Raw genomic sequence first — 25351 nt, 5'->3', positions numbered from 1 at the left:
TTATGATCATCTTTTCTGGTGCAGGTTATCCTCCAGCTCTACTATAGTCTGTTGTATTTTAAAGGTGGAGACGTCTCTTTAGGAGCAAGCGTAATGGGGACATGTATCACAAGCTGGGTTATGTTGACATCTCCCACCCTGTTACTTTATTTTCTCTGGTAAGGTGAAGAGCTTTCTGCTGCTCTTTTCCTTGTCATTTTCTGCCATGGTACAAATGACCCATTTGACTTTTCAGGGGTTGCTTTTTTTTTTCCTCTTTGTCAAAAAGCTATCTGCACCTGGCAAAAAGCACTGACTTTAGACAGAAGGCAGACAGGCATCAGAAAACCCTCAGCAAACTATCCAAGCTTGTATTGGGGACTGAAGGAAGACCGAGTGACCCATCATTAGACCTCTGGCATAGCTGTGCAAAGGAAGTCTTGCAATGAAGATAACTGCCTAAGGATTGCTCTGCAGAGGGGTTACAGTATTTAACTTGGTTCCCCCCCCCCCCCCCCCCCCCAAGACACTCCTAAATGCTTTCTAATGCAACACAAACCACTCACTCATTGGGCAGATCCCCCTTTCAGTGACCTGCAATGCATATTTGAAGAGTATTGTTTTTCAGCAGCGTGAATTACTTCCTCCTCCTCCTCCTCCGCTGTACGGTGCATGTGACTCCCTCCATGGCCTTCACCACTTGCTCTAGGGATGAGGAACAGTGAACAAACAACTAAATGCAGGTTTCCAGCCGCATTCTTGCCCAGGCCTAGCCAGCCCACTCCAGTAAAACCACGTGCCTGTGGTTTAAGCAGATTTAGAGCAATTAATTTTGCTCCGTTTTCAGCAGCTCTTTGGTACCCTCTGTTCTGACTCTTAGTATCAGCATCCCACCACTTAGTCACAGGTGTCCTGTATTTACATCTTCCCAAGCCATCTCCACTGTAGTACCAACCCAAATTGTCCAACCCAGCTCTTTCCATCTTGATTTTTATTTAATCTCATACTCCATTTCTCCTGCTCCTATTTTTAACCTCTCTTTTGCCCTTTCCACTAATCTTTTTAAAAGCAGAGGCCTTAGAGTGAGTTAAGCCTTAATAACGGTATCATCATCTATGAAGATCACCTTCATCTGCAGCCCAGCTGAGCACGCACAGTTCCCTCATGCTGGTTAATGTGCTATTTGGCTTAGTGCTGTGACACTTCAGTGCGGATGAGAGGCTCAGGAGGTATCGCTCTGCATTCCATCCAGGACATGTAAATCCCTAATAAAATAGGCTGCCTTCCTACACACTAATTTCCAATTCTGTCTATCTTCTTGTTATAACAAATCCAATGCTATTAGTAAAATATTTAGTGTTCTCTGTTTGACTTTCATTCCCCAGAATTATTTGGCAAGAAAGTTCTCTATATCCCAAGATAATTATCTCACTATTGGCCTCAGGAAGACAGAATATTTTTGTTGCGAATGACCACATCTGTACCATGTCAGGCTTAGTTAGAGGTTAGTAAAGGGTACTACTACTCTGCCTACAAATTTTCATGCTCACAATATCTTACAGCTACATTAAGAGTGACAGATTAGACCATACTCTTACAATAAATGTCAGTCACAAAAGCATGCCACTTCACTGGTGGCAGCAACAAACTTTTGGGAAGACAGGCAAAATGTAAATTTGATCAATGTGAGTTTGTTCAATAATACTGCTCAAACTTTGACCAGTCAGCATAAGCCTACTTTTTTATATATCCTTGTGATTATAGCATGTTTATTATTAGGTATTTCATAGGATTAAACAAAATTTATTCATACGCTTATGCCCACATCTCACATGGGCAAAGACAATCTTAAGTTGACAACTATACCGGACAATACTGTAAACAGTAAGCGCAATTCCCGTTTATGACACTGGATTTCTGAGAAAAAGGAGAGAGAATTTGACCAAGTATTTGATAGATCACCATGAGGAAATTTCTAGGCTCTCTATGACGGCATTCTATAGCCTACAGCCATACTGACGCTTAAAACATTATTGCTTAAAATTCTTTTAACAAGTAAAATCAAAATGAAAAGGCAGATAAATCTATAGTCCAACTGACATTTTTTTATCACTATATGCTCAGTATTTCTTCATTCATTCTGCTAAGATCATCTCATCTGAATCACTTTGCATTGCTACTCTCTATTAGGTCAATTCAGAACTCTGAAATTGAAGCTTTCATCATACTTCATCATATGTCAGAAGACCAAAGCCTGACATATGGCAATCTTTCATTTTTCTTTTCTTTAAGATTTTTTTCCTCATTTTTAGAAATTTTTAAAATAACTATTTTTTTTGCCTGAAACGCTAGGTTCAAAGGTTTACTGCATTTGCAAAATTAATCTTTTTTTATGTGACAATATGATATTAGCTTTTCAGGTGAGAAGTATGTTTTATTAAATGTTTTGTATTGAGCTCACTGTACAACTTTCAGATATTCATTTATAGGCACAAATACTGATACTATAAATCCATCATCACGTACAATGACTTGGTAATCAGAATTCTTATACTCCAGTCCCCAATTAATAAGGCTACAATTTTTCCATCAATGCATTTCATTCACATACACTATTGTTAATTACAGTCCAGAGCCCTGTACATTTCTTTGAGTTCCTTTATATTATTTTCTTTAGGCACACAAATCCAACAAGTTACTTTAAGAATTACTTTTACTGGGAATTCCTCACTGTTTATATATGATACACACACATATAACATACTGAGTGAATGGTGTTAGATCATTGATTTCATTGTTTAATATACATCTTTGTTTCACATTTGTAATGTATATTGTTTTAAAGCTTGCATCTCAGCCAAATGAAAATAGATCATTATTGAACTGTGCAAGACCACATCTGAAACACAGGGACAAATCTCTGCCAGATTTCAAAGCCTGAATATTTCAAATCTGAACATAACAGCATTGAGGGAGGAGAGGGGAGTGGATAAAAATCTCAATTTTGCATAATTTCTTTAAATCTTGGCCAAAACACTTTTCCATTTGTTCTCAGAAAAAACCCAGCTGGTTTTTAATGAATCTCTGTAAGAAGTTAACCCCTGGCTTAACCCAAAATGAACTAAACAACCACCAAAATATCTGATGAAATTATTCGCACTAGAGATTAAAAATACAGAATTAGAACAAATCTGTACTAAGCTTTCAAAAAGGACTTTTGAATAGGGAATGAGAAAAAAGATCTCAAAATTAAAGTTTTAATCTTTTAAACGTGGGTAGTTTTTGAGACAAAATCCACGTCTTGGAAGATTTTTAAAGGACAGTTTAGCACAAATAATCTATATAATGTTACATTTGCCTGAAGGATGGCAACACTACTGTTAATGACAGTACCTATTCCATTCTAGGAAAATACAGTATACAATTCTATTAAACAGTTATAAAAATAGTGCATAAAACATATTTAGAAAGGGTCAATGGTGCAGTATATTAGTTGTTTTTTCTCAAAAGAGGAATTTATGACCCACACTCATCATGCAACCAAGCAAACAAGGAATAGGTAGTCAAATTTATGATGGTTCAGATTATACAAAAAAACCAAAGCAATCCAGAAGTATGGGAGATGTGTAGAAACTGGATTGTTGGCATTGTTCTAAGCAAAAGTCATGCAGATCAAATGATTCCTGATAGACTGGTTGCTGATGAAAATTGTGTCATATCAAGAACCGATTGACCTCCAGCATCACTTCAGACAAAGGTGTGTTTAGTTAAGATAAATGATACTTCTTTGGCTTTGGTAACAGCCAATTGATTTTGAGGTGACAATCACCAATCAGCATTTTTAAAAAAATCTTCTGATAAAGGCTACCTGCCAGTAATAAACAAAAGAACCTAGAAATAAGAAGCACAAATCATCAAGGGGTGATGTATATCCTTACCCAAGCCTTCCTCCACAAAGTTTGGTAAGCTTTAACTACTTCCATCGCCTCTGTCTCTGAGAGAAGAGGAGGAGGGAGCAAAGAGGGGTCAGAGGATAACGACCTGCAGCAGTGCCTCCTATTGTGTTCCTATCAGCCCCTTCTTGCATCATTCCCCTAAGTCTTTTCTCTGATGTTGTTAGGAATAAAGCAAAAAAGAAGCCACTTTCAATTTAATTCTATAAAGTCAGGTAGAATAAAACTAAATGGGTATACTTAGGCAAATATAACAGTAATAAAAATAACACTTAGAAATCCCTTGTTTTCAGCAATATAATAAAATGAAATAAATACATGGTGAGGAAAGTACAAGCAAATAAGCCAGAAAATAAGGCTTATACATTTCCAAAATTAACATAAAGAAAACACATGGAATAGCTGACATGCAAAAGGAGAAATGCCAGTAAAGAACAAAAATAAATTGGTTTGACTTTTAGCATTCTGGGATGTAGATAACTCGCTGGGTAATTGGCTGATTGACTGTTCTGCTAACTTTCTGGGTGAGTGGCGGAGCAGGCAGGCTGCCTTCCTTCAGGCTCACTGCTGGTAAACTGGCACTGATATTATACATACACACACACACTTTCTCTTTTTAATTTTTTTGAGTCCGTGCTCATTCTGTCTCACACGGGAGCTTGAAATTTCACTGGGAAATGAAAGGTAATTGCATTTAGAACAAATATTGCCAAACCGGCAGTATTGTTCGGATCTATGAGTTCATACTTAGTTAACCTGAATTTATCCTAACAGCTGATGTAAACAGTATGTTCACGTGCAGCTCTAAGATAGAAATTCATGATGATTCGTGCTATTCTTAATGCCAGAACATTGACTTATGAGCTACAGGTAATACTACCAAAATAACATTGCATATAAAGGAGTGTTCCCAAAGTCAAGATCGATACGAGTCGCCCAGCTCTACTACTATTTCAACAAATTACTATTGAAACAAGAGAAATACCATTTCTAGTTTTAGTTCAGCCTGTGGATTGCAGTAGGAAAGTCAGCAGCAGCTGCTCTCACAGATTACTCTTTTTACATTAGCCCGTTACTAAAGTTTGACAGTAAAATCTGTAAGCCAGTATAAAAGGTTCTTTCAGTCATCCTGCCAGACCGATCTGGTAATACCTTGCATGATTTTGTCTGCTTTTCGCTAGCTCACAGTGCTTCATTAGGGTTTGTTTTTCATATATCCCATACATCATCTTTTAAATGTTGTTGAACTACACAGTGACTTAAATAGGTCATCAGAAAAGATTTGATTTCAGAAAATGTTCTTATTTCATGGGAGTCTGACTGTGGATCACAAAGAAGTGTACATGCTGTTCACCCTTCCCAGATACAAGTTTTAAGTTTTGTATAAATGCAGTTAATGAAAAAAGCATCCAAAACTGCTTTTATATGTGACTAACTCAGCAGGAAAATCGGGCGATCAATGGGACTTTTTCATAGTGTACCACCAGTGACTTCAATAGCATACACTAAAGCGACATATTTACCACGTCTGAAACATGCAAGCATTAAAATAAATAAAGTGCACAGCTAATGCTCTACAGTTCATTAACTGTGCCAGAGTTTTAGCCCATTGAACCTCAGCCTCACTAAGACACATCAAGTATTCACAGAAATGAATTTGCCAGGTTAATTTACAAACAGAAAGCATGGCATACCACATGTTAGCACGTTACACAAGTTAAAGCAAGAGTGGCAACAATGACATGCCTATACCGGCTTTTGCATACATTGGCATGAGCCCAGAGTCCTCAAGAGTTCATGCTCTGGTTGCTGGCACATGCTCAGCTTCATGTGTCCAGTATGCAGCCTTCATAAATCAGGGGTCCATATTCTGGGGAGACAGCAACCAGCGCTTCACTTCCCAGCCTGCACCTATCTTTTTTCCTAAAACGCTTGCTAATGAAATAGCTGCTCAGCAGCACGCCAGATACGTATCTGAAGAAATATGGGCTGTTCCTCTGAAAGAGCATGGAACATTAGGGAATAGCACCTCCATAACATCGAGGTGTGAAAAGCCACAAGGGCTACTGAGAGGCATTAGGCGAGCTGAAAAAATGAAACTTGGCTTAGCTCACTTATGTGAGAATTAAACCCTAATTCTTTTATTGAGAAATTGTCACATGAAAATGCTTTACTCTATTTGTGGGGAAAACAGGCCTAAAGTAATGGCATAGGACTTCACGCACACTTATGGAAACTGTTTAAATAATTATAAAGGTATAGAATACTACACATAAAAAAGAAGTACCTGTCTTGGTAGGTTATTTAAACACAGTAAGAGTAAGCAAACAGAACGACGTAAGAACACAACTACACTGACAAAGGACAGATTTTTCTTTTTCATGATGATATAGGAATCACATGCCTAGGAAATTAATATTTCATCTAAAACCAGAAAACTTTTGGGAATTTTCAAAGGAAAGAGACTTGAAACGAGAAAACAAAACTTTAGGACATGCATCCAATTAGCATGGCAACTCAACACAGAGGTGGGAAGATCAGAGATTTCCTTATGTCAGGATGTACAAAAGAAGTAAGTCTACATAAAGATCATTTCCAACATGTGCTATTGCTAACCCCTTCCAAACAGGTGCCTTCCTATGCTCCATGCATGTCCTCCACCGCTCTGCTAATATTTATGATTTTATGATACCATTTTTTCTACTGTTGTTAAATGTTTCTCTTTTCATTGTCACTGCTTAATATAAATTATAACAAGGCAAGTAGAAAAGTAGGAAATGGGTGAATGAAGGAGAAATTATGTCAGAGCTATTAGCTAAGATAAAACTTCTCTTATGGTAAGAATCTGAATACGACTAGGTAGGTATATGAAACTTGGGAGCAGCTGCTGTGCAATAACATAGTCAACAGGGAAAAACAAGTGAAGTGTCTTGTTTGGTTCTGAAAAGGCATTTAATTTGATTTACACAAACTACAAAGCAATCATCAGACCACTACTCGCACCTGAATGCAAGGAAATTGGGAGAGAAGTCTTGTAACAAAAAGGTCTGTATTTTACCCTTTATCTCTGTGCAGATGACAGTTTGAATTACAAAAAAAAAAAAAAAATAAATCAATTTACTGCATTCTCAGTTGTAGAGAAGGCAAAAAGAACAGAACCTCCCCCACCTATCCAGAATGTCAGCACTCAACCTGAAAATAGGGACAACAGAAACAAAAATAGGAAGAAAAGTAGAAATCAATGCAATGTCATCAGCAGGAAGCTTTAAAGTTTCACCGAGCTTCTCTAAAAGACAATTTGGTCAGCACCGGCTGGTTACACAGGCCCAGAGAAAGCAGCTTTACACAGACTTCCTAAGCCTCAAAGTCCCAGTGAATTTCCCAAGGATATTTACTGCATGTAGATGCTCCAGAGGGGTCTTCCTTGTATTCAGCTGTGTAAGAGTTTCACAACATTAACATCACTTCTGAATGTTAAACTAAGCTGAAATTGTACTTCTCTGAATATTCAACAAACTGGATTCAAATCCATTTTTTAGACTATAAAAAGAGTACATTGTCATTACATACAAAACAAATCTTTGCAGATAAAAATCTTACTTTTAGATAACATTTCAGGCTTCGTGCCCATCAGTATTTTTTTAAGGATATATACATTTCATGGTGATTTTCATGATGTCACTAAGAGATTATCGTATTTTTGGCTTGCTTAGACAAGGAAAGTGAGTATTACGCCATTGTTTATAAATGGTGAACCCTACAAAGAGAAAAGAATTAGTTTAAGTTAAATGATAACAGTACTATAAAATAATATGGATAAAAATAGGCTACAATTAGATTAAAGATTAGAAAAGGCAGAAAACGTTAAAAGTTTAGCTATTACAGAATTAAAGATTTGGAGCGACTTTCAAATTATTACAGAAAGGGGTTTATGCCTGGACAGGGCTTACTGGAGTTAGAAATTGCAGCTTGTGACATGAATTTTTGCATATCCAGAGCTGAATCCTCTCCAGGCATTTGCAAGGATCAGCAACATTTTTATTTCTTGCTTGATGCAGAACACAACTTCAGGAGCTTGCCACGCTTCTCCCTTTTTGCTAAAAAAGGCTAAAGAGAGGGAACGTTGGACAGTTTTTGCTGGCAACCTGAACTGGTCCAGTACTGAAAAATTTTCAGATGTCTGTGTTGGTATACCTTGCTGACATACTCACAGTTAAAGCAACTGTCAGATTTGGACTGATAAGGATTTATTGGTTACAGTGGCAAAGACATGTAAAAAGAAAAAAAAAAAAAACAACCCACAACCTGTGACACGTTACAATTTCTTCTTCTCTGACACATTATAATTTTTAGGCACATTATTTTGAACTGAAGTCTCAGTGTTCTTAATGGAGTGCTGGAAAGCAATTAATGGGGTGGTTAGTTTATGGTGTATATGATGAGAGGGGAAGCTGAACAAATTTTCTTTCTGTCCCTGGAAACTCAGCCTGGCTGCAACCCATTCTGGTCTTACCTTCCTAAATATTTTTGTAAGTTCACATAACCGTCCAGTACGAAAGCTTAATACAGTACTCAAACTTCACTCCAAAGGGAGAATTGTCCCTTGTGAGGCATTTGCACTTCTCAGAAATACCTAAAAGCAATTAACGGAATAAAGGGGAAAAAAGCTATCAAATTCTCAACTTAGCTGCTGACACGGTACAGAAAACACTGTTTTGTTCTGAACATAATGTACTTTAAACTCCCATTTCAGCTGAAAAGCATGTCTTTAAGGTCTTTTAAAGAGTATTAACTTACTTTGCATTAATAAACAAATGTGAACACTGAACATCAAAAAAATAGAACACTTGGTGAAAATAACAAATGTACCATGTGTCTGAGGAATGTACTGTAGAAGTTTCTTTCATTAGCCATTAATTATAGCATCAGAGCAAAAGTGTTACTGTTATGGTTGAGACTGTATGCTTTATAATCAACTTGGTTTTTTTCAGATATCTACATCTAAAATATTTTTTCCTGATTTAACATCTTTCATATTTTTTCATAGACAGAAATGAATTTATTTTAAGAGATTCAAGCTGCCCCTTTGGCAGTCTTGTGGGTTATAAAGGCACAATAAAAACATTTTATTTGTGCTTCAACAAGTTCCTTGCATTATGCTAACTCGAGTGGCTTATTTTTAACTGAATCTGCTTATTTCTACAACAGGAAGTTTACTATCATTGCATAGAACAATTTTAGTTTATTCTTTCAAGTTCACAAGCAAATAAAAATACACATTTTTATTCCAGTACAATGTTTCTCTCTGTATTCCCCTCAGCAAAACACTTTCTGAAGTAGAGCATAGAGGAATTTTGTAATTCTTTTTTTCACAGAATATGTGCATAGCTCAGACTATACAAACATCCTCTATAGCTCTCCCAGTCACTTTCCATTTCAAGAACGAGGCAGTTTGTGTTAACACAAGACAGCTTATCATGTGCTAAGTCTGCATGCAATTTTCTCGTGAGAACAACCATTTTGTACCTACTTGACACATGCAGCACTATACTACACCCAACTAATCAATTCCGTCTATATTAAGAAGTGGGGAGAGAAACTGCCCACAGCTGTTATATTACATCAGCTTTCCTAACTACTTCAGACAACTCTTTTGGGGGATTTTTTTTCCATTAAACTAAATTGGCATAAAACATAGCCCTTCTTTCTATTTCTTTTCAATTTTTTTTTTTTATTTTGCCTTCTCAGAGATTATTGGTGAAGCACAAGTGTCAGAGAACAAGCTATGCTTTCTGTAGGCATCCCCAGAAGTTTTGAAGGCAACAAGCTCCCAGGGTCATTGGGTACCCTTGGAGGATCTCTAGATTAGCATTATATGAATGAGTAATAGCATGTTTTCCTCAGAGACTCCACAGGCTAGTCTAGACATGAACTTTTGGAAGAGAATAACTGATAGCATTTTTTTTTCTTATAAGTAAGCAAATGAGAAATGTCTGTCAATTAATATCAAGTCAGAGATAAACAACACACACAAAAGAAAAAGGTATCAGTAGGGCCCAGGAAACTCTCTGAGAAGGAAGGATGGAGTTTCGAGCTTTTCTTCTGATACTAACTTTTACATAAGACCACCATGGTGTTGAGATGTTCCTGTTCAGAGCTTAAGGTCTCTCACATTTCATGTAAGGATGTACCAGATGAGGCACCAAACTTTGGTCTTCTTAACAGTAAACATGCTAAAGACCATGTTGCATATGAATACAAGAAATATAATATTTTTGGGGAGATTGAAAATGTTATTCCATAAATAGCCTACAGCTGAGGGACTGAAACCACAAAATACTGAACAAAAGGACTCTGCTATCAGCTTAGCTCACAGCTCACTTCACAAGATTAGCTCAGTTATTGACCAGCTAACACTAATTTTTATCAGCTTGGCTTCCCAGCATGCTGCTCTGTAACTTCATACAAACTGCCCTTCAACCACATATCTGTTTTTCCTACTTCTCCAAACAGTCTGCCGTTTCTTTATAGAAAAGCTTGCATCAGTCCTAAGTGGTACTGTTCAGATTTATCATCCCAAAAAAGATTCTATATTACGTGAATACATTGAAATGAAATACTGATATCTATGACAAAGATGTTCCTAAAACTGCTGTGTCCCCATAGAACATTTTTATTTTGCCATGCTTGCATTTCCAACAGAAATGTGTTTTCTCAGGGAGAAAAATGCAAATAGCTACACTCAAAAGTATAGCAATGCAACCTGGCAAACCACTGACGTCTTAAATATCGTTACTATGCCACATACATACCAGCAGTTGGCAACTTCGTGCTCAAGCTGAACCATAGTTTCACGCCAGAACTGGAGGAATGTAATCCCAGCAGCGCATTCAGAATGGCATAAACACTCGTCATGCCACTGAGGAGCGCCTGCAAGGGAATGCAGCACTGGCAAGCCTTACATCTCATTATGAAGCATGGAATTAAAAGCAAAGACATGGCCTGGTAGCCCATGTTGTTTCTATCAGAGAGGGGAAAAAACACCACAAGAACTAGATAAATTAATGTGGCAGTTTAGGAGACAAACAAGAAACAGGCTTAAGGCAGAAAGAAAAGATGGGAAACACACTTGATTCTGGACCCTTCCACTAAAATTATAGAACTGATTTTACTAACCTATTTTTCAGTTTATTACGTCTATTTTTAAACAGCACTGTAATATCCAAAAGGAAACATCCTCTCTTCTTAGAATTACGCCTTTTTTTGCACGTTATGGTATAGCAGCTCTACACAAGTAGACATATGGGGTATTTTCTTGTTGTCTCATCTTCTAAAATACAATGTATGTGATGCCTAATAATCTGTATTGTGACTTTGTACTTGTAAATAACAAATGACTAGAGAAAAAGAATACATTATCTTTCTGTCAGACTACATTACAAGTGCTTTGATAGTTACTTCATGCTTGTAAGACTTACAGTATGTCTGCCTATTAGAAAGAAGGTAATGTAATTTTCCTTTTCATTTCTAACTCCTCTGTTTCTGACAGTCATACTAAGAATAAGAATTTTATAATTCCTGATACAATGCTAAATCTCTTTTTGATACTGCACACTAGGACATAACAGATTCTGGCATTTAGAATTTGGGGACGGTTGGGGTGGGTTTTTTGGGGGGGTGGTGGTGTCAAAAAAGCACTGCTTTTGCATGAGTAACTTATTATCAGTCATGGAATGTAATCAAGAAATCCATAAAGGACCACAGAATTAAAATGAAAAGGTAATTTTTAATTAAGTTTGCCCAGTTTGACTTGTGATGTTGATCCTGCCTCTGTTTCTCCTCCGGTTTCTAAAAATTTCTATGCAAAATTGCAAATTAGATATCCTCCTTCTGTGCAATTAATTAAAATACTGCCTGCAGCCACATGATATTTACTTTGGAAAGCATTTCACTCTGCAATCCTTTACTTCTACAGGAGGACCAACAGTGGTTTTTCCACGTCCAATTTTCTGTTCCATGATGTTTCAAAGGATCCTTCAGGTCTGCTGCTGCCTCTTGCTGCTTATGTAACCAGGCAGGTATTTTCACTGAGCTACAGTAGTCCTGGCATCCATGGATCTCTCATTCTATACTTACAACATGGAACCCAGAAAAAAAAAAATACATTCAGTAGGACAGCTACAGCTGACTTCCACCCATTAAAAAAAGGAAAAGGAAAACATAACATTTTTCAAGTTGATCTGTTTGCTAGCAGGATTCTAACAATTCTTAATGACTGTGTGTAAATACAAGTGTTTTATATATGGATCCATCTTACTGGTATTTTTCAGTGTGATACTTGATTACACCAGATTATATTACTGGAAGAATAGACCACATTTATGTCTGGACTAAAGCTAAGCAGCAGCAGCAGAAGACAAGAGGATGACCTCAGCCACATCCCTTGCAGCCTTGCTGGCATTTGTCACTGTCCTCTCAGGTTCAGGGTTTATATAGTTCAACACGCATTTTCTTAGTAGAAATCAGTTCTCTCCATGCTCCAGGATGAGCCTTAAAGAACATTAATTTCAAAAAAAGCTACTCTGACTTTAGGTGATAAATAATTATTATACAGGTAAACATTTTCTTTCCTCTTTTTGATCTGTCTGCTGACTGACATAGGTTCATAGCTTCCCCTCCCCCTTTCCTGTATTTGTTAAGCTCTTTATTTTCTGAGTATTTCCAACCCTTCAAACCTGTTATTTGCAATAGATGTGTCTCTGGAAGAACTTCAGTAATTCATGAATTGTCAGACCTTTCCTTTCTGTGCTCAGTATTTGTAATTGCCTTTGTACTGAATATATTGCAGACAAGCATACTTATAAAAGAAACACTATATTAACTGCATCTAGAAGTAACAAAGGGAACTATCCTGCTTCACGTAAACACTAGCATCACCGTAATTAGAAAGAAGATCTCTTAATCTGACACTGAAACCAAAAGGGTGGCTCACGGTTCAATGAGCACCAAGAGGAATATGAATTGTTTTCAGTCTAGTTTTGAGTAAATGCAAAAGTGCAGTCTTGCTCCAGGAAAAATCATTCCCCATGACTATTCCCATCCTTCCTCACCTACTGGAATATGCTCAACCACACCAAATAGTAATGCAGCATAATGAGATTTTTGTAAACAATTCCAATAAGCCAACACATCAAGAAATTTTACATGAAAAATTGCTTAGGTTTCCCCAGGACTCCTAGACATATCACTAGACAAGGAAAAATAACGGTTGGAGCATTTGTACTTCTGTTCTTTGGTAATATTTAAGGTGAATTTGAACAAAGAACTTGTTTGTTATCATTATCAACTAGATTTAGAGAATTTACTAAATCCATTGGGATTTGAAGTGGCAAGAAAACTTCAGATGCTTGAAAGGAGCTTGCACTGATTTTCCTTTCTTCATATGTATCCAAACACACAAACTAGATAAAATTAAACAGCTTCAATCATGCAATGATGACTTACACAACAAACAGCTCTAAGAAACAGGTTTTAAAAATGCGCCTTCCCTGAATAACATCACAGCATTTCTCTAAGCATGGCTAAATGGCATTTGAGATGAATTAACGTGGTCATTTAAGGCATCCAAGATCATTAATTTATTTTCTGTTAAAAACACTTGCATGAAGTTAGAGGCACACTCCTCGGTGGCAAGCTCTTCAGAAAAAAGAAAAAAAAAAAAAGTTGTACAGTTGGATCCTGGCTGCAAGTCTGAAATATTATTAGCTTATAGTAACTAGTATTTTTCTATTTTTACAATAAAAAACCCCACATGTAATTCCGAATTTAATTTATGAAGATTTTAACTCTAAAGATACATATGTGATGAAAATAAAATTGTTTAACAATTTTTTAAGCATATTTCCAATCCTTCACAGTGCCTAGGAAGAACATCTTTGTTTCTTCATGTGTATTGTGTGTGCACACACACATTTCAAAAGTATAGGCAGGAAAATAAGTTAAGTAGCCAGTAATTTAGAGAACGTAAATTGCATGTTTAAAGAAGCACACCAGTACATCAAAATGTAAAAAAATATTTTACCCTTTCATCACCTGAGTTTTGCTAAAGAACATCTAAATACCAGATTTTTATACCAGCTGTTTAACAATGTTTTTTCTATGATCTTTTTGTTGTGCTTTTCTTTCCTACCCTTTCATTCCCTCATGTTAATGTGTTACTACTACAATTGTGCAGCACAATATATACTTGCAAATTGCCATACTGAAATCTACTGAAAGTAGCTTTTACGCAATCTTATCTAATAAGTGAGGACAACACGTGACTGCATAGCATTGCCACACAGTTGGTAACTTTACAATACAGCAACACAAAGTGAGATCTGGTCCAGTAAGACTGGTCTCTACAGATAAAAAAAGAAAATCAAACCAAAAAATAAATTCGACGCTAAATTCTTACAAATACAAAGTATTATCTTTCTTTGTCTAGAAATGTGTCTAGGAATCTTGGGGAACATAACAGCAAGCTCCTGTAAAACAATCACTGTTGCAGTATTAGTTCCTGGCGTGCTTTTCTTCTGGGTCAACTGTGAAAAAAGTGTAATCTTGCTTAGTGATCTTTTATCCCGATTTCCCAAGGAAACACTGCTTATGCAATCACAGTCTTTTTGTCTATGTTTGTCTGCTTTTATTTGCTGGTTCCCTCCCAACAGCTTCTGAACCCGTTAGAGTTTCAGCCACGGGGGACAAAGGAACAGCAGTCCCAGAGGTAATTATGCTCCTATAAACTTAATGAAACAAGTTATGAAACAGAGAGAGGGACTTCGTACACCCACTTCAGAAAATACCAAGTACAAGATCAACTCCAGGAAGGCCCAGGAAGCCCACAGCAGAGAAGCAGCCACGGCAGGTTGCCCCCAGCTAGAGGCACATGGGGAGTTAGAGCAGGACAGGGGCTGCCCAGGCAACTGTGATGCAGTTGCTGCTGTGGAGGGTAAGAAAAATCAGTACTGTGGATAATAGCTCAGATGCATACTGGTTTGTGCCAGCTGACATAAGGAGGAGAGTATAAGATTTAGTTTCCTGGCCTAGATTTTGACCCTGGGTCCAGCACAGCTGGAGCAGCGTGCCCAGCCCCAGTCCTTGTCCCCAGAAGCATCACATGGACTACGGCTGACCAAATATTCTCAAGCATAAAAAGACTTGCCACAGCTGTTACTAATACTGCTTTGCTGCATGCTGTTCAGAGACTGCAATGTCTTTGGAGCAGGGTCCATACCACATACCACCATGATAAGGTATCTGCTAGCAAGTTGGTAATCTGCCCTACGATTCCTTAGGTAAGAGCAACGGTTAACCCCACTGCCTATAAATTAAAAATAAACAAATAACAATAATTTAAACAAAACCAAACTGTAAATCACAGATTTTTCTATCTAATATAGATAGACCATAAAATTATATCGACAACTTTTCAGTTGTTCAGATCCTCCAAATCACTGTCTCAACTAAATGAGAGCTTCTGGATTGCTGAGACTTACTTGGAAGGACTACCTTGCTTTGTCATAGTTTTGAGAGCCCACTTCAACTTTCTTCTGTGGTATCCAGAGCATATGAAAAACTTATTTAAACTTCTACAATAAGGCCTGCTTTCCTGCTGAGATCAACACATCTCCCAAGACGACAGGGCACTGACTACAGACAGGGCAGGCACTGGAACTGAAACTATTACAAGCTGTCAATGCTTTGCCCCAAGCGTCAGACCCAAACTGAACTCTCAGCCTCTTGAATGTGAAGCCATCTCCACAGGGTCTATCACGGAAATGGGTTTGAGGTGCTCACTCTCACCTGCAGAATTTATGATCTGTAGAACTCTTTTGGTTACATTCCACAAAGCTCTTCATATTTTAACGAACAACACACTTCAGAACTATTTATTTATTTTCTTCTCTGCAGTTCTGTTTTTATTCCAAACCAAGGCCTAAATAACAGCACCACGCAAAACCTAAGTTTACTGAAAGTTTTTATTCTCACATGGTATGTCAGTAATGGTACTCACTTCTTAATGCCTCTTGTTAGTAGTACAAGGTAAGCCGAGTGACATGGAGGTGCATCATGATCCAGATGCCATAACATTTGTGAGTCAGCCTTTCTGAACAAGCACAAGGCAGCAATTCTTAGTTCCAGAAAACTCAGGCTAAGTGGACAGAAAGTGCCATCTCTACAGATTATTCATGAATCACTGTTCACCCACACACAAAATACAGAAAAAGCACCTTTTGCGAGACAGTGGTTTTCAAAGCTTTTTTACAAACTGCCCAGTAAAAATACTGATATTTCATAAATGTATTTTGATCACTATTATTTATATATTTTATTACAGACATTATTAAATGTTTCATTTTTAATACTAATGAGATATTAGTAAATATAGAATTAACTTTGAAATACTAAAAGGGAAACAACTGTATCCCCAAACATATTTTTTTCTGGCTGGCTGGTTGTTCCCCCGAAAACCCAATATCCTATTTCCTTTTACAGCAGCAACACAATTTATAACGATCTGAAATAGAAACCTTGTGATGCTCACGCTGTAGTTGAAAAAAAATGCATTTTTCTGAGAAGTCTATCGAAACAAATACAAACCAGGTCCAACTATATTTTGAAAAAATTGCATTTCATGCATAATATTCTAAAATAGTCAGCTTTAGAGAAATCAGTCATCTTACTGTTAGAATGAACAGTTAAGGGGCAAACAACATATGTCTCTTAGTTTGCTTGATTAAAGTTGCATAAAATGAGGAGTCCTAGCTTGAGAAAACCACTCAGTGAGGTCTCTTGCTTGTGTAACATGCTGTTGAGAAATCACCAGAACTTGGGAGGACTGACACTTTTGTAATCCAATTCCTGTTGTGGCATGCATTGAAAAACAAAATAATAAGGGGAAAGTTGTCACTAGCCTATTGGAGTATGGTTTGAAATCATTCTCTGCTAAAAAAAAAAGATTTGAGTACTCCAGGATAGGAAAGAGCCAGAATATTCTGACTCTTTACAAAAATACTTGTAAACTTCTTTATGAAGTCACTTAGTTCCACCTAAAATTTTACTTCTCTAAATTTTTTGGTTTTGACATAGATTGATTTCATTTTCCACGTAAGATAACACTCTTCTGGCTCATAATATGGCAACCACAAAAGAATTACAGTCACACGTTTCTTGTCTCTACAGCATTCACATTACTAATTTTCTGTTCTGAACAGGACCACAAGAAGTGCAAAGCCAAATTAAATGAGTAATCCTTAACTCCAGCACACCTGCCTTTCCAAGCACCTGATCTTTTAAACATAACATTACCTTAAAGGAAGCTGGATTTTCCTGCTACTGTACTTCATAAAATTCTCTGCCTTCCCGTTCAGGCAAGGAATAAAAGTTCTTGTTGGCCCATTTTGATGAGCCGTGAACACTGACAGCAGCTGCTGTCATAGTTCTTCATTTTAAGCACCTGCAGTACCACTCTGAAATAGCTTGTATGGAAAAGGCACAGCTGGGGAAAGATTTCTTTGTCCCAGGTTTAGGAGCACTCATCCAGATGTAGTTCATTCACACCCACCTCCTATCTCACCTTCCCAGCTGCAACTGGGACTTAGCAGATGCTGATAAGTGTATGGGGCCAGAGAATGAGAAAGAGCATCCGAATCTGATGAGAATGCCATCACCTGAATTCTAGTCTTTGCCTCAAGGACCATTTATGGATTTTTGCATTAACACCATGGCCAAATATCATTACATACAGAGGAGATGATACACGCTCATTTTATCTGTAATGTTCTGAAAAATCAATAAAATAAAATTAAGGTTTAGATGATGATGATACTAGAGGCTACACATCTAAGGCATTTTTTTGTTTTCTTACTGTTCTCAAGACTGTTTGCAATGTCTTTTCAGATTGAAGAATTTCTCTAACTAGATTAACTACTAAAGTTTTTTAAAGTATATGCTCAGTATGATTCCCTGATGTAAATTAAACCTTAAAAAAAAAAAAGAGAAAATGTTTGCTTCTATTTCTAAACACTAATGCTTCGCTTGCAGTACATCAGAATTTAATTTAGTAATTTCCTTTCTTGCAATAAACTTGTAATCCTATCCCCTATTCTAAATTGTTTTGTCTAAAATATTTGTGAACTTCTTTATAAACCTCCTATCATTGTTACACCTAAGATTAGGTTAGTGAATAATACACAACTATTCTTCATTCCACAGCATTTAATATTCCTAATATTAAAGAAGTATTTGTTACATCTATAAGTCTATGTGGAGAAAACATAGTATTCTTTTACATAACTGTTCAGACAGTTACCTTTATCCTAACACCTCAAGGTGCTTAAGGGATTGCTCTAGAGATTGAAACACATTGTTTTTAAATTGCAGTTAGAATATTCAAATATCTCCGTGTCATATACTTACCCACCTTATTACACAACCATAAACAGCATGCACATCACACACATATATAGTAAAATATTAGCTAAAGTTGATGTTGGTATGTAATTTTTTTGCATATGGAAACGTTCATACAACATAGACTATGTTCATGCATTCATGAATGTAAGCAACTGCTTTATAGCAACATCTCTACATAATGAAGGTATTCTTACAAAGCAATATAACAATAATTTAACTTAAACTGGAGGAGCTATTGTAAGATAGGCATGATATAATTGCTCATTTTAGATGCACTGGCTAAGTAAGTTGCCCATAGATATAAAAAATAGCCTTTTAAACTTGCTCACATGATTATTCTCAAATGAAAGACCCATATATACAGACAGCAGTGTTATTACAGTATAGCTGTCACTGCTTGTTTATTCCATTGGAGTTTCTAAATGTTTTCTTCCTAACTCATTAGTTGCTCCTGAGCTCCTCTTCCCCCCTTCAAAGTAAGTCATGGAGCTTTGTCAATGCCATTGTCTGCTCCAGTGGTAATCATTGTCCAATTTCTTCAGTATAGAATTGAATTAAAATGAGGACAGAATTAAAATGGAAGTATTGCAGACCAATGAGTTAAATTACACAAACTATATGTCAGGTATAGTAGTGCTACCATTACATATACCAGTCTTCACTGTGATAGTGTACATAGTGTAGTACAAGTCTTTGACTGGATGTTTATTTTAGTTCCAAATTGATGGCAGCGCTTTCCTGTATTTTACACGTCCATCCCCATTCACTCATTTTTATGCTGTTTCTTAACTTGATGACTGTCTAGAAACTCTACTGTGCAATACAGATCAGAATGTCTCAACTTCATTATCCGATGTTTGCTTTTATATTTAAAATACAAAGACTTTTTAATTGAAGGTGGAAGGCGGTTGATCAGTTACTCACAGTCTCTCCAGGGATCTCAGTCCAAAGAAAGAGCCATTCTTCAACCATAAGATCTTGTTGTTACTCAGAATCCTACAAGAAGTCAGGAAAGAATCTGGTTAATAGAACATGATAATTCCACTGATTAAAAACATGTAATTATAGTAAATGACTGCTCTGTAAAATACTAATCACAAAATTCTCTGCTTCATTTGTATTTTCCTATCATAGCAGTAAACAAAGGTTACAGTTTACTGAAGTGCATAGTTTCTTCTTTATCAAAACAAAAGCACATTCAAGAAGTATGTCAACAAATGAATTTTGGATTCAACTTGAAAATTGTAATACTGATAAATGCCCACACTTTACTAGTAGATTCTAAGTTTCCACTGGCAAAGGTATTTGTTGGCTTCCCAGTCGGCAAAAAGGCTGATGAGATGTTTCAGTGGATCAGAGGACGATACAGTCACTTTGCAGTGGCTGCTGTAGCAGGGATGTACAAAGAACGATACCATTGGTGGCGGACAGATACAGAGAAAGTACTGAATTGTCTAGAGCAAAGACAAACAAACCCCCACCCCTTTACCAGAAAAATAGACTAGTTCAAAAATGTTTTCCTGTTGCAACCTCTGCACAGTAGAAATTCATTAATTAAGCTATGCTTGGCCCATGAAGTAACCCCACCAAGGACACATGCAAACTGGCCCCGCATGCAAGCTATTGAAGTTGTCTGTTCTTCCTCTTCATATTAAACTACTGTAGATGTTACAGGTGGCTCTTCCTAGTTTACTGATTTTTCGTGGCTACATGCTCCCAGCTATTTCAGAAGCAATACAATATGAACAAGCACTCATTCTGAAGATGTTACCAACTTAAAAACCTTCCAATATACATAAGAAATGCAATTTGTTTTAGAAGATCAAGAAATTGGTTTTTTAAACAGATCTAGTAATTATGCAATGCAAAGGAAAAATGTTTCTCTCTGAAAAAATCTAATTCCAACTGCTCAAGAAATGAGTATTTTAATGTAACATTTACAATAAATTATACTTCTCTAGTACACAAAATTCCATTTCCAAATAAGAGACACAGCTTGCAATAAAGATAAAAATAAAACAAAAAAAGTCAAAAGAAATTTTATGCTCTTAACTAGCAGACTTGAGACTTCGTGAATCAACTTTTTACTTTTGTAAAGCTTTAAAACAATCTTACATGAGACTACCTTAACTTGCCTCGCTTTTAGCGTTTCCCATTGCATATGAACGTGCTTTGCCCCAGCATACACATACCACATAAAATCTCAAGTCTAGGTGCAAAAGACAACACTTAACACTGACCCATAGTGAAACAGAAAATAATTATTGATGTAGGAAAATTAAAATACTGTAATGTAGTAAGATTTGGAGATTTTTTTCAAGTAATTTCTAAAATTCATCAATAAACCTGTAAATATGTTTTAATGTCATTTGATAGCCCACTGTCAGAGAACACGGGGAACAGAGCAGCTCAGATCTCACCTGGATGTTATTACACTACGTTGTTAGTGAATACACCTGTGTAGCAGCATCACTGCTCACCCAGAAGCAGTCAGTATAACCCTCAAGTGGCAACATGGAATTATCATGATAGATGCACCCAGACACCTGAAAGAGCACAGAAGCCTATGCTTATGACAAAAATTAAGTATGCTCCAATATACGCACCGCCTGTTGACATCAAGTAACAAACTCCACATCTCGCAAGATCTTCTTTCTACTTCTCAAATGACATTAAATATTTCCTTCATCTACCAACTCTTCACTACCATCTTAGCAACACAGTTCAGCACTGACGTGATGAAAGACTGCAAACTGTTTCAATTTGTGTTATTTGTCAGATTTTCTGACCTTTTTATGTGCCTACAATGACTAAATTGGAAGATTGTTTTAAAATTCTTAGTATCTAAACCAGAAAATGTAAATCCATGAAATCTCCTATTATTTTATTCTGTTCTTTTATTCACCTTCTCTTCTGAGGCCGCACAGAACTTGTGTCTGTCAACAAAAAATGAAGTCCAAAAATTAAAATTGGCTGGGCTTGGAAAGACTAACATCATAAATTCCACTTCATATTGGGTCATTTGGTTATATGCTGTGTTACAGAGAATGTCTTTGAGGTCTATTACAATGACATTAGATATAAATATTATATTTGGACTGTTCTGCGTAGCCTGATTTGCAAAGGTACATGCACTTCAGAACTCTCATCTGGCTTAGATACAAATAGTTCTGTATTTCAAAAATTTTCATGGTGCAATTTTTTTTCCAGCCTTCTGTTCATTCCACCCAGAAAAAGAGGGCAGCCTGAGCTTTGCTAGCAACTCCATGAAAACGCAGCACTAGTCAGCAGCACACGAGTCTCCAACTCTACCTCTAGGTCTCCTTCTGTACGGCCTTAAGCATGCAGACTGAAACCAGTATCATCCACCAACATAAAACAAACTCCTAGAAATTAAAGAGAACTATCTAACTAGTAATAAATCACAAGATTAAGCAGAACATTTAGTTCATAAATGGAATACTTAGTAACACAGCCCATGTTCTACAATATTATCTCATTTAGTCATTTGCTTTTATTTTTCTGAAAGATAAACTGTCTTGAAAAATGTAACAGACACCAAAAACTTTAAAAAAAATAATAATAATCATAGAACTATGCAAATTTGAGTTTCTAAATGAAACCTTTCAAATCCTTAGAGCAGACTTTCACAGAGACTTTCACACAGAGATCAGGTTTCAAAAATTAAGTTTTCTTCAGGGCCTTCTCTTCTCTACAGTGCCAACCAAAATTCAGGTTTTATAAACAAAGTAATATGGTATTATGGTTAAAATAAGATTCTTTTTCTGTTCAGAATCACAGCTTTAGTGAATACTAGCATTCCAATAAAGTCGGGGCGGGGGGGGGGGGGGGGGGGGCGGGGAATCTTCTCTAACAATTAATACAAGTTATCTATATTTTATTTAGCTGGTTGGCATGCTACATGGGAAGAATCCACTTGGTTTTGCTTAGCTTTAGCGTTGTCCAAGACCTTGTGATGGGCTGTTATCAAGAAAGATTTGGTTTGCACTGAAGACTGATTCTCAGAATTTAACGAACAACTTCACTGGCAAACTTAGATCACATTATTTTTTATACAGTAATGAATCACTTGTCAAACTTTTGATGCAACTCATAACATTCTTCCCTTCTGAGGACATTTGCTGTGGGAATGAGGCTAGAAGGGAGGAAAGTTTTGGTTACAACATTGTGTATACTAACTCAGAAATGAGGCTTAACTACAGATGATGAAAAAATCTCTTCAGGTAATCAATACCCGGTCAGATTGTGGCTCTTACTCTTGATGCTGAAATTACGTAGCATAATTTTGTATGTTACTTCTTCTGAAAAGTAACAGAATGGACATAAAATGTATGAAGTATGGCTGAAACAGGTATCTCCTTTCCCTTGAATACAGTCACCTGTTTACAGGGAGATGTTTGTAATTAGAGACCTGCAGAAATTTTGCAGGAAGAGACATGAAAATCATCATTTTCTTGTACTTACAGATGCAAAGGTTTGGTGGATAAATACATGAGAAAATGTGCTATTCATGTACTTGATTTGGATAGCTTATAACATAATTATAACTTTCAGATGTAACAGAAACAGAGTCACTTTTTTAATAAAAGATTAAATAAAGTTTGGATTTTTAAAACAAATCACCACCACACGCACTCACTATGATTAAGTATTTCTCACATTTTATTTATTCACAGCATTTTCACTTTTTTTTTTACTTATGTGCTGGTGAATCACAGCAATAAACATTGCAACTAGGCAGCTGGTTTAAATAATTATCAGTTTCTACCCATGTGCTGAGAATCTCACATTTGCAATACTTCATTCCAAGAAGAAAAACACTATGAAAATGAGCACGCATTATTTCAGTGAAATTGTTTTCCAAAACCAAAATCCACTTCAAAAGTTTTACTTTTCTTAAAAAAAAAATATAAAAATTTACAAGTTTCTTGCAGAAACTTTCTGAGAAGGCATTTATTTTAAAGTTCAGTTTGCAAACTGCCTTTGCACTATATATAATGATCCAAACCCCAAGTAACCGGAAGTTAAAATGGTGCTACTTTCAGCCATGGCCCTCACAGGATACATCTAACTGAAACAGTGCTGGGGAGCAATCCACTAGCCAGCACCCCTGCTGATCAGACACGTTACGAACTGCTTGCTCACTTCATCAACCCTCTCAAATCTTATGTTTCCGCTGCTCCTTCTCCCAAGACACTTTGGGAGACAGTTTACCACAGGGAGCATGTTCAGGAGACATTAACTCTACACAGGTTTGTCTTGCATTTTCCCAGCCCTGTGAAGCCCTCCAGCATTATTCCCGCGGGCTCTGAAGGGATATCCCTCAAACACCTTCTCTTGACCTGCAGTAACACCCTAAAGCATGTAATCCATACATGTAGTTTCACAATGCAAATGTACTTCTCTGGCGGGCTGCAACACTGACCAAATCCTAGTTCATTCATCCTGCACTGCAAACAAATCAACCAACATCACATGTACACAAGGACCAAAATCACACCAAGGAGAATACCAACAACCGACAAGCACGGACGGTCAATGAGCTGTTGCTTCCACTCTCTCTTGGACCTCTTTCTTTAGCAGTATAGACACATCTAAAAGGATGAACTGTTGTAATGGGCTACAAGCCATCTCTCTGATTTTCTTTCTGCTTCTTCCATTTGAATTAAAGAAGCCACAAATCACAGTTTGCTTAAATTGATGCTATGCTTTTTGTTTTTGTGAAACCATTAAAAGTGCAAAAAAGATGTAATCCTGTCCTACAAAGTCTCATTCAAGTGTAAAACATGCCCGGTATAAAATAATCTATTGTAGTATTTAAAAAAAAAAAAAAATCAAATAAAACCCTCTCAATCATAATGCCACCAAACTCCCAACTTCCTCCAATCCCTCAAGCAGAGAGAAAGAATTTTTTAGCCATGCCTTCAAAGTCAATGGACTTGGGTTCACTTGACATTACAAAGCAAACAAATTCCCTAGCTGAGGCTTCTTCAGTGCACTGCATCCCACCCAGTAAAGCCTAAAGACCGTGAGCTCACACAGCAGTGCATCCACAGAGAAAGCACATCTCAAATAACGAAATCCAAGACAGAAATTTAGCTAAAGAATGCTATTCCCGAACGCATAGTAAACATAGAAGGAAGTGTGACCCTTTATTGAAAATATTTATTTCCTCTGATAATATTCACAAGGGAAAATAAACAAAAACCATAAGAAAAAAAAACAAAAAACCAACCACCCAAACTTCATGAAAAAACAGAGAAATGTCAGCTTCCACCTGATTTTCTGCTAGGCAGCCCATGAACTGGTTCAGACCAGACTTAACCCAGTCCTGTAGCTGCTAGGTAAGATGAACAACCAATGTCTAGAAAATTAATCCTTCCAAAATCCTTTTTTTTAGGCCCACTCACTGAGACCAGGTGAAGTTACACTGACATACTTACTACAGGAGGCACCTACCAGGAGACCAACCATACCTGCCCCTACCGTGCACTTTTTCTTAATTCCTGTTTGTTTTTTCACTTTAAGTAAAAACTGTGTAAGATGGATATCCAAGATAATTTGACAAAAGATAGAAAGCTCAGCCCACTAAGACTGTACATCTGGGACCTCTGTGCTGGAGTTGTGTTAAGAAATTGTGTTTCAAGTTCTGCAGTTTCTCTGACATACTACTTTGAGTTCAAGCAGAGGGGAATATCTTTTATTTTACAATAAAAAATGAGGTACTAGTAGTTAATCATTTTACATGGAAGCCTGATAACAGTTGACATGTTGCAATTCAAGCTGTTTGTTCTCTTTACACATGGTACATGGTTAGATACAAAAGCAGCATGAGCAGACAATCTATTAAATACTTGGACACAGTGGTATGAAAAAATGTATTTAATTTCTTTATGGTATCAGAATAAGACTAGAATAATTTATATTGAAACACTATAGTG

At 36.8% G+C, this 25351-nt stretch overlaps 1 protein-coding gene across 1 annotated transcript in view; it reads right to left on the bottom strand.

Annotated features, from left to right (window-relative positions):
• ADGRA1 (adhesion G protein-coupled receptor A1) overlaps window positions 1-25351 on the bottom strand; it is a 277366-nt gene that overhangs the window by 216801 nt on the left and 35214 nt on the right. The window contains exon 2 of the mRNA XM_055720717.1: window positions 19314-19385. Coding sequence (XP_055576692.1) covers window positions 19314-19385 — 72 coding nt within the window. The remainder of the gene's footprint in view (window positions 1-19313; window positions 19386-25351) is intronic.

The sequence above is a fragment of the Falco cherrug genome, chromosome 9, assembly GCF_023634085.1.
Source record: "Falco cherrug isolate bFalChe1 chromosome 9, bFalChe1.pri, whole genome shotgun sequence".
NCBI lineage: Eukaryota > Metazoa > Chordata > Aves > Falconiformes > Falconidae > Falco > Falco cherrug.
The sequence above is the reverse complement of the archived record's forward strand: the minus strand, read 5'-3'. Positions and strand labels throughout refer to the sequence as shown.